Below are 13,430 nucleotides of genomic sequence, written 5' to 3' on the forward strand. Positions count from 1 at the left end.
TGTAAGGAGCATTGCACTCTAACTATGGCTCTTCTGCTTTCCTGGCATAAACCCTCAGTAGATAGGAGTAACTCTTGCATTCCTGTGGAGCTTTTCATCCTGCTGTTCTTTGAGATTGCATTTGAATTCGTCTCCCTTCTCCCCCGCCCCGACCTTTCTCCAATTTTAGACATCTTTTTAGTAATACAAAGGGCTATTTTTAGTCTGAGCTAAATTGCTGACGTCACTACAAATACCATTTCAAGATGTGCTATGTAGAAAGCCTCAGACTTACACACTCTTAGATTCACCAGATTTGGAATAAGTTAAGAAAAAAACCCCTCGTTTCCTTCATCTGCTGAATGTCTGATGCTGTACGTAATAAAGAGATTCTTCACTATTGTAGGGACACGTCCTGTATGTGTTTGATGTAAACAGCATATGGCATTAAACCTGTTCATTCCTGTTACAATGATACAAGAAGGTTTTTGCAGTGTGTGTCCAGACACTGAATCACAGAGTCCTCTGTTACGGGCTGCTTTGTGGCATCTTGAACTCTGTAGCCCAAAACATGGCTCCTTGGTGCCCTAGTCCAATCTGTTGAACTTGAGTTTAGCAAAACTTTCAAAATTAAAAAGCTCTTTGGGTAGAAGTGGTATTAACTAGAGCAGCGCTTTTCAGACTCTCCCTCTGGGGCACCCTTGGGTTCTTCAGAAGTTTCTAAGGGATGGTTCCTGGGCAGGAAGATCGGTAGTGGAGGGCCAAATGCCCTTGGGAAGGCAGCCCAGCCACCACACTCTTAATTTCCTGCATGACGTTCAGCTGCGGGGCAGGGGATTGTATGTCTTAGGTATGCTCCAGCACCTAGGTACGCTCCAGTAGAGGAGCCTGACAGGTTCTGCGTCAACTGAGCAGGAAGCTGAAGATGCTTCCCAGAATCCCTTGTGACACATGGCGGGGAGGTTCCCTAACAGGCAAGTCAATCTGAGAAGGTTCCCAGAAGGCAGAGTGCCTGAAAACCACGGGCCAAAGATGTAATGATGTTGGCCAGGTTTGGGGGGGGGTCCCCCCACTACTACTGTATCTTGAGGCAGCATAGCTTTCTAGAACTGAGTTTGCAAATGTGTTTGTTCTCTCTCTTTCTTTCTCTCTTGCGCGCGCGCTCTCGCTTTTAACCTGTAGTTTTGAAATCTAGATAGCTTCTGCTTTAGCTGTTTCGCCCTTTGGAGAATGTTTTGCTGTCCCAGTTTCCTAACCCTGTTAACCATTGTCTGTTTTTTTAACCCTTTCTTCACTGATGATTCCCGTGTTCCTTAACGCAGTTTCATGTAAGTCCACCAATCGCTTTGACTGTCAGCCTTATTTCTTTATTCTTGCTCTGTTGTCAGTTCTTTAGAAAGCAAGAGCTCCCCCACAACTGAGATTTTTTTCCCCTCACTTGTTTTCAGAACAAGGCAGTAATTACTAGCATTTTAATTGACTTGCTTAATCTCTTGAGGGAGTTAAGTGTGTGTGTGACGTGGAAAAATGATGAGAGACATGTAAGTATGAAAGAAGCTTGCATGCTGCCTTGAAAGCTTGCGTTTTAGAAAGGGGTTTGTATAAAAGTGTATTTTATTTATCTTCCTCTTTTGGAAGCTGTGCTTTAAAAACCCAAAATTTTCTTTCCAGTGGACAACCAACCAATGCTTCACTACATTCGAGATAAAACGGCTGTCCCTTACTTCTCCAATCTTGTCTGGTTTATCGGGAGTCACGTGATAGAACTGGATAACTGTGTGCAAACCGACGAAGAGTGAGTTCTGATCGCTGATACCAGGCAGTTGCAAGTAGGGGGGATGCCTGATGAAGGAAGCCAGAAGCCGCGGTCCTGCATGTTCTTATTTGGTTCTCTGTAAGCATAAGGAGGACTGCACTGCCGGCCGAATAATCAGATTCCCAGGGCAGCCCCATTCAGAGTTCCCCCTTTCTGTGATCATTAACTTCAGGACGGGATGGTGTAATTGAAGAGGGGCTCCGCATTTCCTGAGCTTTTCCGGTTGTCTTGCTTGACTATTGATGAAAACACTCAGAGCGGTCAGAAAGGCTTCACCAGTAGTTGACTAAATCTGTATAAATCTAGGAAGGGGTGGCTTGTGGGAAAGTACACTTTTTGCTTATAAATGTGTTATAGCAGGCAGTTGCCAAGAAGAGGCATTCCCCTTGTGTGAGAGAGGACCGGGAAAGCACCTTCTTAAGTAGGTACCAGCCATCCGCATCTGCAGTTTGATTATTTGGGGCTGACTTTTAAACTGATCAATCAAATCGAATGAATCAATGAACCATTGCAACCCCAAACTGCAGGCTTTTGGCGGGGGGGAGGGGTGCTTGATTTTATTAGATTTGTGTTCCATCTGATGGGGTTTTTTTAAAGTAACATACATATATGTGTTTTACGGGTTTGTTTGTTTTTTAAGAGAGGAAGCGCCAAAGAAATGGAATTTCCCTAAATATTCTACAGATGCCTCAAAATAATTGGCAACCTTTGGCTGTAACTGAGATCAGTCGGTGATGGTATGTCCTTCTGGAAGGTGCAAGCTCCCAGCAATGCTTGTTCCTCTGGCCAGTGACAGGAGTCTGGCTGCCCCTCCCTTGGGTCCCATGGCCCTAGAGCAATGGCCAGTGTAGTGGAGTTCTCTAAGGGAGGATTGGCTTGTGAACTGCCAGCAGCTGCAGGGTATCCGGCTCATGGTTGAGCTTCCCCTGGCTTCTGTAGTCACAGGGCGTTTCTCAAATCGTTGAAAGCTTTTCATAGAACCCTTTCAATCTTATCCAGCCTGACTGTGCACTGAGATGAAAACTTTGTGAAATAGATTGCCAAAGAGCAGCTAGCAAACTGCTTACTGATCATGGCCTGACTCATAGAGGAAAGGGTTAGAGGCTCTTTTTAGATATTGCAGAGCCAGAGCTTTTGATTTAGAGAGGAATTGCCTGAGCCTCTTCAAGTATAGCATCTGAATCCTTAGTGCATTGTGCAGGACCTGCAACTCATGCATCCCTAAGAGTCACAGTGACTGCAGTGTGGCTGTGCCAACGCTACATAGCAAGCTGCTTTTGACACAGTGAGAGCTTTCCAAAGAAGGCTGAAGAGCTCAGAGCATCTGCTCTTCAAAATCCCACTTTAGGCAGCCCCTAAAGTAGCTCTTTGGAGTTGTTACATAGAAGTGAGTTCTTTTCAAAGTCAATCTGGGCATGTTGGGGGAGAGAAGCAGATCAAAGACCCTTGTGGGAGTGTCACATTCTGGGAGAATCCACCTCTAGGAGAAGAGAAGCTTTAGCAGCTAACCTACGGGTGCCTGACTGCTTGAAGCTGTATGGCCACCTGTGCTATGGGAAGGCAAACAAGTCTTCTGCTTCCTGGCTAGATAAAAAAAATGGGGTTTGCTCCCATTTGCCCAGGGTGACTTCCTAACATCCATCTGGTCCTCTTTGGAAAGAACGTTCCCAAATGCTTTAAAACCTGCAAGCAAATGTTTCCTGCCAAGCAAGGCGTGTCTGCTCAGCCGTGGCACCTGTTCTCCTTCTCTAGAAAAGAGCAAGAGTCCAGTACCACCTATAAGATTAACAAGATTTGTGGTAGGGTATGAGCTGAATGCTCACTTCTTCTGAAGAAACCACAAATTTTGTTTGTCTTATAGGTGCTGTTGGACTCTTGCTCTTTTCTGTTGCTACAGACAGACTAATACAGCTACCCATCTTGATCCTTCTCTAGAGTTAGGGGGAAATGCTCACTAGCTGCCAAGTGGGAACTCTTTCAGACTTTGGTTCTCATTCTGTGTCTGAATGCCTCTTGAGGGAGGTCATTTTTATCCCTCCCTACTTGCCTTTGAAGTCTCCCTTCTGCTTGATACAGTCCCAAGAGGTAGACTAGGACTTGGAGGATTTAGTTAGCAGACACTGGGACAGAAGGGAGCAAGTGGCTCTAGGGCGGCTCATCCTTGAACAAAAGATGGTTAGCAGGTTGTGTGTTAACATGGAAGAAATTGTATGGGAAGAGTAAAGAGGCTAATGCCAGGCTTCTTAGATTTCTGGCATAGCAAGCCCTTTTAGGCTGAGAGAGAAATTGCTGGAGGTATAATAACCCAACCTAAACATTTTGACCAGGATCCAGAGAATTGCACGTTGCCATCTGCCATGTTTATTTTTTGGGCATATAATGACAGAAATGGAGGAGGGTCAAGGTGACCTTGGCCGTTTCCACATGGCTTACCTGAAGCCGCGCCATGCCACAACGTTGCGGATCGTGCCAGGGAAAACGCGATATTTCGCGTTTTCCCCGGCACAGTCTGCAACATTGCGGCGTGGCGCAGCTTCAGGTAAGCCATGTGGAAACGGCCCTTTTGTAAGCAGGCATGGGGCTCTTAAATCCCTGTTTTATGTACTACTTTTTTAAAAAAAGCAGGTTCAGCCTCTTAGAAAAATTCCTACTTTCTGTGAAGGTGAAGGGGGGAGATTTTAGTGCTGCATCTGTTTCTCTTTTTCTTGCAGGCACAGAAACCGGGGGAAGCTGAGTGACCTGGTAGCTGAGCACCTTGACCATCTCCATTACCTGAATGATATTCTTATTATCAACTGTGAATTCCTAAATGATGTGCTGACTGACCACTTACTGAACAGCCTATTTCTACCACTCTATGTGTATTCCTTAGTCAACCAAGACAAGGTAAGGAACTACTGATTCGGGACATCCCCATCCTAAGTTGCTCTCCAGTTTCTGTGCAGCTTTGCTACTTCTAGTTGGTATCCAGTGCCTGCTCCGTAGAAGGGAAATACGTGGAAGCCTCCCTGTGTTCAGTTGGGGGGGGGTGTTTAAAGCTGCATCAAGGTTCTTGCTGGTGTACAATTGGCACTGGCATTAGGTCAGCACAACCAGAACTAGAGAGGCTTAGGATGCCAGTCAAGGCCAGCTCCTTCCACAACACACCCCTGGCAAACCCCCAGTTCTGTGCTTTGTTCCTGTGTCTCTCTCTGGGATACAGCCACGTAGGATTAGTTGTCATCTCAAGCTCTTCCAAGGAAGGATTTAAGATTGGCTTGTTAAGATTTAGAGTCCGTCCTCCTCCATTGCTTTAAGTAATTTTAAAGGAAAGGAGGCTGCACCCAGACATAATAAACCTCACTTATTTATACTAATTAGGTTTGTTGAGGTGTCTGAATTCACAGAACCCCGTGTGTTGAGCTATGCTACCCCATCCACTGCTGGAGTCCTCCCAGCAAGAAGCAGGTGGCCTGTGGTGTTGTGTACAAAGTGGGGCTTGTTGCCTAGGCCTGGTAGATTAACCAGAATTCATCACGCAAGACACAGTTGAAACAACCCCCAATATTTTGTGATTGCGGAATGCCACCTGAAAGTCCAGGTGCACCTTTAAGACTATCTCAAATTAACTTTTCAAGAGAGCATTTCTGTTCATGCCAAAGATCCACCTGGACTCTGAATGCTCTCGATAAAAACAACTGTGGTTGTCCTTCTGTAATTCATGTGAGAGAGAGCGCCTCTGTTTGGTCACAGCACCTTTTCCCAGGAAGCTGGCTGAAATAGTTTTGAGTTCATTGTTTTCCTTAAAGAGGGAAACAAGAAAGGGCTTGGTGCTTCACATAATTGTAAGAGGAGCCCTCCAGCTTTGGCTCTGGGACAGCTAATGCAAGATAAGTTTCTGAAGAATGCCAGTGGCTTGTTGGCAAAGTGCAATGGTTCTTTTGACCCTCTTGTGGGTCTTCTTGTTCTATGACTCAATGGGGAGACTTCTGGGGGACGCTCTGTGTAGCAGTTGTTGTTGGTGGTTGAATGCTCAGCTCCTGGTTATTTCTGGAGTGCCTCTGGAGCATCAGGCTGAAAATTCCTGCCAAGGGAGATGGGTTCCTATCTGCACTCAATGCTTCAGCCAGGAGCAGGTTCTGTCCAAGATGTTGGAGGCGAATGCCAAGTGAGAGCTGCTTCCAGGAGTCCCTTGGCTGGCCCTGTTGGTCTGATCCTGGCAGGCACTCCTCCTTCAACTGTCAGTTGCAGTCTAGGGGATCCCACATCAGAGCCCACCCTAACCCAAAACCATGGCCCCATTTTCAGCCACTGACTCTGTTGAGCCCCTCGTGAGTGGGGAGCAGAGCTGCGTCCCGCGTTGGTCTTGGGTAACTGCTCTGTGACTGCTAAAATACTTGAGCTTGCACCCCCCAAAAGGCACCTTCTGGAAGCATTAAAATCCGTGTTTAATGCTCAGCTTCTTTTTTTTAATGATTCAGATAAAGGGGGTTTAAATTCACAGGTATGGTTCATGTTGTTTTAATCACTTGATGACCAAACCCTGTATATTGGTACCTGTCCAAGAACTGAGAAAGAAGGCAGGTATGCACTAGGAAGCTGTTCCATTGCAGAAGAGCAAGATTCGGGTCCAGTGGCAAAGACCGACTAGATTTCCAAGGTATGAGTTTTCGAGAGTCAGAGCTCCCTTTGTCAGATACCTGGTCAGATATGGACCAACACGGCTACCCACCTGAATCCGTTCTGTTGTAGATTTCCAACTTCCTACCATTCACCTATTTTTTTAAAAAAAAGATTGTTAAAAGAGTTTCTCAGTGTCTTAAGAAACAGAATAATATGAGAGTGATCCTAGAGGAAAGTTTTTTCCCCAGTTTTATCACCGGAGTTTCAGAGAGGTTTTTTAAAAAGTTTTTTTCTTCCTGCAATTTAAAGTGATACAATTTGGTACAGACAACGTTTCCACATTTTAACACTTTTGTCTTAATCCTTTGCTTCTGTAGGGCGGGGAACGTCCGAAAATAAGTCTCCAGGTTTCCTTGTACCTCTTGTCGCAGGTATGTGTTTGATGTTTCTAGACAGTGTTAGACATTTTGAGGATGTCAGTGATGTCACTAGCAAATCACAAGTTGGGGCTGATCATCATCACTGCTTTTTTCATATTCATATAGCACTGGCAGAGTGCCTGATGCTGTAGTGATGTCTGTGTAGTCCCTTGCCCACAGATACTACCTTGACTCATGGGAAGAGAGGTTGGGGATTTGCAGTGAGGGGTGAGGGTGGTTTGGGTGAGTGGACAAGCAGATATGATGAAGGAAAGGAAAGTCAGGGAAAGGAAACTCAGATGTGACATAGAAATATGTGAATGGTTTACAAAGGAGTATACCACCTTGCACTGCTGATAAGGGGGCCATGCTTTTTATTTCAAGAAACAAATCCCAAATATTTCCTTTAATAGAAAGGTAGCTCCTCAGCAAGGTTAGGCTAGAACAGTTGTGACTGATCTGCTAGCTCTCTATTGTGGGGGATTTTTGGATTGGGGAAATATTGGATGTGTGACATGTAAATGTGAGCAAGGCCAACTGTGCTGGGTGCTGCTTCTGCAGGTTTAAATAGGCGAAAATGTGGAGGAAGCACTCTATGGTGTGCAGGGCCAGATATGGCAGCTCCATACTCACATTCCTTTCTGCTTCCCTACCTCTATCGTAGGTTTTCTTAATTATACATTATGCGCCCCTGGTGAATTCCTTAACTGAAGTCATTCTGAATGGAGACCTGTCAATGTTTTCGGCAAAAGTGGAGCAAGATGTCCAGAAAAGCGCAGTAAGTGAGGAGCGCTGCCTTGATTACATCAGTCTCTCACGTGGCATGGGCCAAAATTAAGTACCTGTATTTGTTTTGAGTCAAGAATCGGAGGGTTTGATGTTTTACATTAGCTTGCAGTGTGCAAAAGTTTCCCAGGCGCGTGTATTTGATACACCATCATCTTGTTATTTTTTTTTTAAGCCAGAAAGCTAACCTGTTCTGGCACGCAGGCTTGAAAGATGAAAAGATCTGATACATCTGAAGATGATCTCGTCTTCCTAGTACATTAGCTCACGCTGTGTGTCTCACCCACTTTTCTTTAAGTGGGTTTTATTACTAGGAAATTTGTGGTTTCTGCTGCCGCGGTGCCATTTCCACTGAACCTGTTTTGCAGAATTTCTTGGGTGTGAGGTTTTTTTTTTTTTTTAATTTAAACTGTTTAGGGGAGTGTTTTGGAGTAACTGTTGTCATTTTTTGTGGGTTTAGCAATATCAAAAATATTTTTTGTTGTTTAAAATAAAAAAGCAGAAGTGTTCTAGTGCTTATTCTGGGACACCACTTCCTATTGCCAGTGACTTAACACAAATTGTGGCCTTTCCAAGCAAAAGGTGGAGTAGCAGTTGTTAAGTAGGATGCTGGCAAGATCTTGCCGGCTCAGCAATTCACCCACTGTGCAAAGTGCAAAGAAAGCAAGACTTGCTGTCAGGCAGTGCAGAGGAGGTGTGCAGTGCCGGAGGTCAGTGGGCTGCAGTGTCCTTGTTTGGTACTGAATGTATTTTTTTATGCATACCAACCTGCATTCACTGTCAAAACTGGCTTTGGAGAGGCCATGATTATATAGCAACAACTGAGCTCTTAAATGAGAGCACAGGACATCGCTGGGTCCAGCCAGCCAAAGAGGCTCAGGTGTTAGTACCGGAGGAAATGGTCACCATTTGCAGAATCCATCCATGGCACCCAGTCTGTGTAGGCTCTCCCCTCCTGCTCTTCCCCCAAGAAAACAAAGTGGCTTGCCAGTTGCTCTGAAGGCAAGACCAAAGAAGAGGGGGATGTGGACTATCTTGCTCAAGAGCTTTTCAGTTGTCTAGGAGACCTTCCCATCCATTGGAACAGATGGAGCTGGTGGGTCGAAAGGGAGTGTGAAAGGAGGCCAAAGCCCCATTGGAATAGGTGTTGGGCATTTGACGTAGTAATGCAAAGGGATATCTGTGCAAGAGGGTGAGGGGGTCATATGAATGTGTGGGCATGTATGCCAGTTCATGATGGGTGATGGACACAGGCGGCATTGCAAATAAAAACGTTTCTTTTGATGTTTCCAGCTTGTGCCAGTTCAGACTAGTTGTTTTGCTTCATAAAAGCTGCTGAAAGCCAACAAATCACTCGCTCTGAGCAGACCTCATTTTAGGGCTGATTCTGCGCACATTGGATAATGCACTTCCAATCCCCTTTATAGTTCATTTGGAACGGATTTTTTCATGTGCGGAACAAAAAATCCACCTCAAACGATTGATAAAGTGCATTGAAAGTGCATTGTCCAATGTGTGCAGAATCAGCCTAGGTTGGGTTATATTTTACAGATGTTTTATGCTTGGTGGCAGAGCACCTTTGCCTGCCAGAAGTCGGTCCTTGGCCGTGAATCTCGCAATGGGGCAGTATACAGATTGGTGGTCTGATGCACAACATGTTTTAACAGCAAAGGAACATGGAAAACCAGGCATGATTGCTGCTAAATCTCAGTGTCTTGGGAACTTTGTTGGTCTGGCTCAGTGACCTGCCCCAATGAGTACCTAGGTTTTTTTCATAGCAGCGATATCTGGGTTGTGATTTTGCTGTGGAAGAGTTTCTGAGACCCCAGCAGGATGCTTCCAGTAACCAAGTGGGGTGGTATTAGTGGTGTACATTCACACTCAGCACCATGTCTCATGGGGCAGAAGTTGCCTTCCTTCCTGTGAGTGTGTCTTCCATCTATTTCCTGCATAAATGGGATGTGGCAAATTCCTGCCACTCTTTAATTTTTTTTCTTTTTGCTTAACCTACTTTCTCTCCTTCCTGTAACCTGTAGGCTGTCACTAGCACGGTTGCAGTTGTCTAGCTGATGATCGAACCCAAAGTATTTTAAAAATAGGCATGTTTGAAAACTGTTTTTGCAGAAGCAGTTTGTTTGCTGCGACTCTCCATCTCTATATCATTCTTTCTGCACACCTGCCTCAGATGTCATGCCAATCCACAACAAATTTCCAAGTGTGACTTAACAGTGCTGTCCTAAGCAGAGTTACCTCTTTAAGCCCACAACTGACTTTGACAGGCTTAGAAGAGTGTAACTCTTCTTAGTATGGCACTGTTTGTGCAGCTAGGATTGTACCTGTTATAGTAGACCTTGAAGTCACTTGGTGAAATTATGACATGGAAGAGATGCAGCATAATTCATGGAATTTGCCACCACAAGGCATGATGGGTCCCGTGGTGATCACTAGCTTGGTAGTGGAAAATGCCAGCTTATGGCTACCCTCTAGGGTTTTCAAGGCAAGAGACATTCAGAGATGGTTTGCGTACCTGGCTTCAGAATCTTATTTATTTCCTTTTTCTGTCATGGAACTCAAGGCAGTGCATAAAGGGAGTTGGACAAATTTATTTCCTTAATTTTTTCATCGGCTTTCTTCCCCACGAGGGACCCAAAGCAATGCATGTCGTTCGCCTCTCCTCCACTTGATCCTCACTACAACCCTGAGTGTTAGGCTACTCTGAGAGTTGTGTCACTGGCCCAAAGTCAGCCAGCCAGCTTCCGTGGCAGAGTGGAGATTTAAACCCGTGTCTCCCAGATCTGCACCATGGAGGCTAAACAGTGTGCAGTAAGGGGGACAAGTAGCAGGCCCCACATCTGTCACGGGCTATTAGTTGCAAATACTAAATGGAACTTCCATGTTGAGAGGCTGTGTACCATTGAAAGCCAGTTGCTGGGGATGGGGGTGAAACTTGGGCCACCTTTCTGTTTGTTGCTGCTCACCTTGGACTCCATGAACCTTCAGTCTGATGCAGCAGGGCTGTTCTTATGTTCTTCTGGATTGTGTTTTGCTATTTGTGTATTTGGCTGTGATTTCTCACACAACCTGTTCATCTCTACTGTTGGATCAATGTTGTGACTTCCCTGCAAGCCAATCATTGTAAGAACCATAACATGCTGTTGTTCCTGATGCTGATAGGATATGCGTGGAGGCACCCAGGGACGTAGACAGAGTCCAAATGAAGGCCTCCTTGGAAACTGAATTTCCACTCTAAGGGGAGCGAGCTGCTTGGACAGATTCGGCTTGCAAAGTGTTTCATCTGTGTTGGTTTAGTAGATGAATGAAAATTTCGGGTGAATTCCATTGGTTGAGGCTATTGTACGCATAGTTGCACCTGACAGGCATTTGGGTAGGGGCAGCATGCATTGTTTCAAGAAGACCTTTGCTACAGAAGGGACTGTTGCCCAGCCTGTAATGCACATTCCTTGTGCTATGGAAGACGTGGTCAAGATGGTTTGTGTGCATACTGGGATTCTGTGGGAGCCCCGAAAACCCCTGGGCTGCCATCTCAGTTCAGTTTCCTTTGGAATCTTGGCTTTCATTTTTTTTTCAGAAGCTATTTTCTAAACTCTGCATTTGCAAAGATACGTTTGAAAATGCAGTGCTTGCAGATATATTGGAAACCAAGGGAGGGCCTGAATAAGATTTCCTTGATTGGGATTTCCTGGGCCTGCACAGTCCTGTGTCTTTTCCCCATAGTTAGCAAAAATAACAAGTTGTGCCATGCAAGCAACTGATGTTTCTCATAGAGCTCAGCTGTTCTTGGTATCGTTTGGATTACCTTGGTGCAGAATTTTTGCTTAGTTTTCTTGTGGAACACTCACCACCCCCTGTGAAAGTTATGTAAACCTGTTTGTTAGGGGTTTTTTTTTCCCCTGATGTTGGGAGTAGTTCTTCAGTACCACCCATTAGATGATCTTGAGGGTCCTTCCAGTTCTGGAACTTGTGCTTTCTAGGCAAGTCCGTGGCTGGACCTGGAATGTACGTTTATGCAGGGGCTCTGGGTTTTGCAGGGGTGTTAATGCTCTACTGAATTCAGGCACAGGTACCCTTCGTGGGCAGTGAAGCTCTTCAAGAGGAGTCCAACTCCCTCCCACACCAGGCCATCTTCCCCTCTGTCTTGGATATTGAGTTTTAGCATTTATATGAAGGGAAGAATGGAGCTGAGGTCCCATAAAGCCACTTTTGAGGTTTGATAAGCCTCTGAGTCAAGGCTGGGGACGGAAGTCTTTTCTGATAATGGACTGCTCTCTTAAGAAAAAAGCTTTTAAATGGAAATGAACAAAGCCTTCTTGGCAAAGCTGATAAAGATTGACTTTAGTTGGACACGCAGCAAGCCAAATTCACCCTTGTGGCTGAATGTCCTTTTTTCTTTTCTTTTTTAACTTAAAAGTAGTTGAGGGCAGCTCCAAACTGAGTCAGAAAGCGGAGGGAGAGATGTTTAGCCGTTTCCTCTAGGCCTTTCCCATTCTGCGTGTCTCCCCGCAACCCTCCTGGTACCGCTTGCTCTGCTTGGTCAAAATGTATACATTTCCCCTGTTTGTGATATCTGAAAAATGGTGTGTGGGGGGGGGGGTTGCATATTCACCTTCTCTATGTGCCACTGCTGTGCTCCATTTGCGAGCCCCCACCTTGGCTGCTGTTAACTAGAAACTAAAATGTTAGAAGATATGATTACCAGTCTCCTGTGTCTCATGTACTTTACCCCTTGCTTAAATCAGTGACAGCCCAGAAGTGTGGCAGCAACAGGAGTTCTCACTGTCATCTTAATTTTGTATCTAGCAGAATTCTAGACTTGTGGCTTGAATGATCCAAATTTGCGACTAGCCACTACAGGCAATAATCTTTCCATATTACCTCTTACTGCTCTCTCCTTGCCTTCACTTCAGGCAAGAAGCGAGCCACTGCTCCATGCTTTTTGTAGATTTAGAAATGCTTTCACTCTCAGGTACAAAACTAAAACACAAGCTCAAATTTCAGTGCAAACTTACCCTAAGTATCAGCCCTCCCCAACACACTTTTAAACTGAGAGCCAAGCTACAAGTGATGCCTTACACAGGTTGGACACTTGTCAGCTTCCCTCAAGTTTTGATGGGAAATGTAGGCATCCTGGGTTTACAGCTTGGCTCTCCATTACAGCTGCAAGACCAGGATGCCTACATTTCCCATCAAAACTTGAGGGAAGCTGACAAGTGTCCAATCTGTGTCAGGCGTCACTTGTAGCTTGGCTCTGAGCCATTCATGTACAACACTGACTTGGCCTAATTGTCATGTTCCAGATTTTTCCTGCCTGGCTAATTAGTTTGTTTCGTTATGTCCACATCTTAGACCAAGCCCAGCATCCGATGCTTCATTAAACCTTCTGAGACATTGGAGCGATCTTTGGAAATCAATAAGCATAAGGGACGGAAGAGGCTACAGAAAAGGCCGAATTACAAAAATGTTGAAGAGGATGAGGAAGAAGAGAAGGGGCCTGAGGAAGGCCAAGAAGGCACGGAGGGTCCTTCTAAAGGTATCAAGCCGAGCAGGGAGAACGAAGGTGAGCGCACCAAAAGATGTGGGAAGCAAAGAAAAGTATCCAGTGCATTGGTTATCATTTTCTAACGTGCATTTGAGATATACAGTTGGATTGTAATATATAATTCAATATGGTGGCCAAGGGAATGAGCCCTGATCTGGGGGCTTCTGGTTTAAATCGTGCCTCAGCCACAGACCCACTCTGTGGTCCTCGTTCTCTCTCAGCTCCACCCCTCTCATCAGCAATATGTAAGAGCCAAAAACACACGAGAAGA

The 13,430-nt window shown here is 45.3% G+C and overlaps 1 protein-coding gene across 4 annotated transcripts in view; it reads left to right on the forward strand.

The window, feature by feature from the left end:
- CLEC16A (C-type lectin domain containing 16A) overlaps positions 1-13,430 on the forward strand; it is a 105,509-nt gene that overhangs the window by 14,788 nt on the left and 77,291 nt on the right. For 3 of the 4 annotated variants that reach the window (XR_008597969.1, XM_054993187.1, XM_054993189.1), the window contains exons 6-10: positions 1,651-1,774; positions 4,507-4,681; positions 6,775-6,828; positions 7,481-7,594; positions 12,967-13,177. Coding sequence is in view for 3 of the 4 variants with exons in the window: in XM_054993187.1 (XP_054849162.1) it covers positions 1,651-1,774; positions 4,507-4,681; positions 6,775-6,828; positions 7,481-7,594; positions 12,967-13,177 (678 nt within the window). In the remaining variant the exon portion in view is untranslated. The remainder of the gene's footprint in view (positions 1-1,650; positions 1,775-4,506; positions 4,682-6,774; positions 6,829-7,480; positions 7,595-12,966; positions 13,178-13,430) is intronic. The other variant, XM_054993188.1, reaches the window with a different exon arrangement.

This window comes from Eublepharis macularius, chromosome 12, assembly GCF_028583425.1.
Source record: "Eublepharis macularius isolate TG4126 chromosome 12, MPM_Emac_v1.0, whole genome shotgun sequence".
In the NCBI taxonomy this organism is placed as follows: domain Eukaryota; kingdom Metazoa; phylum Chordata; class Lepidosauria; order Squamata; family Eublepharidae; genus Eublepharis; species Eublepharis macularius.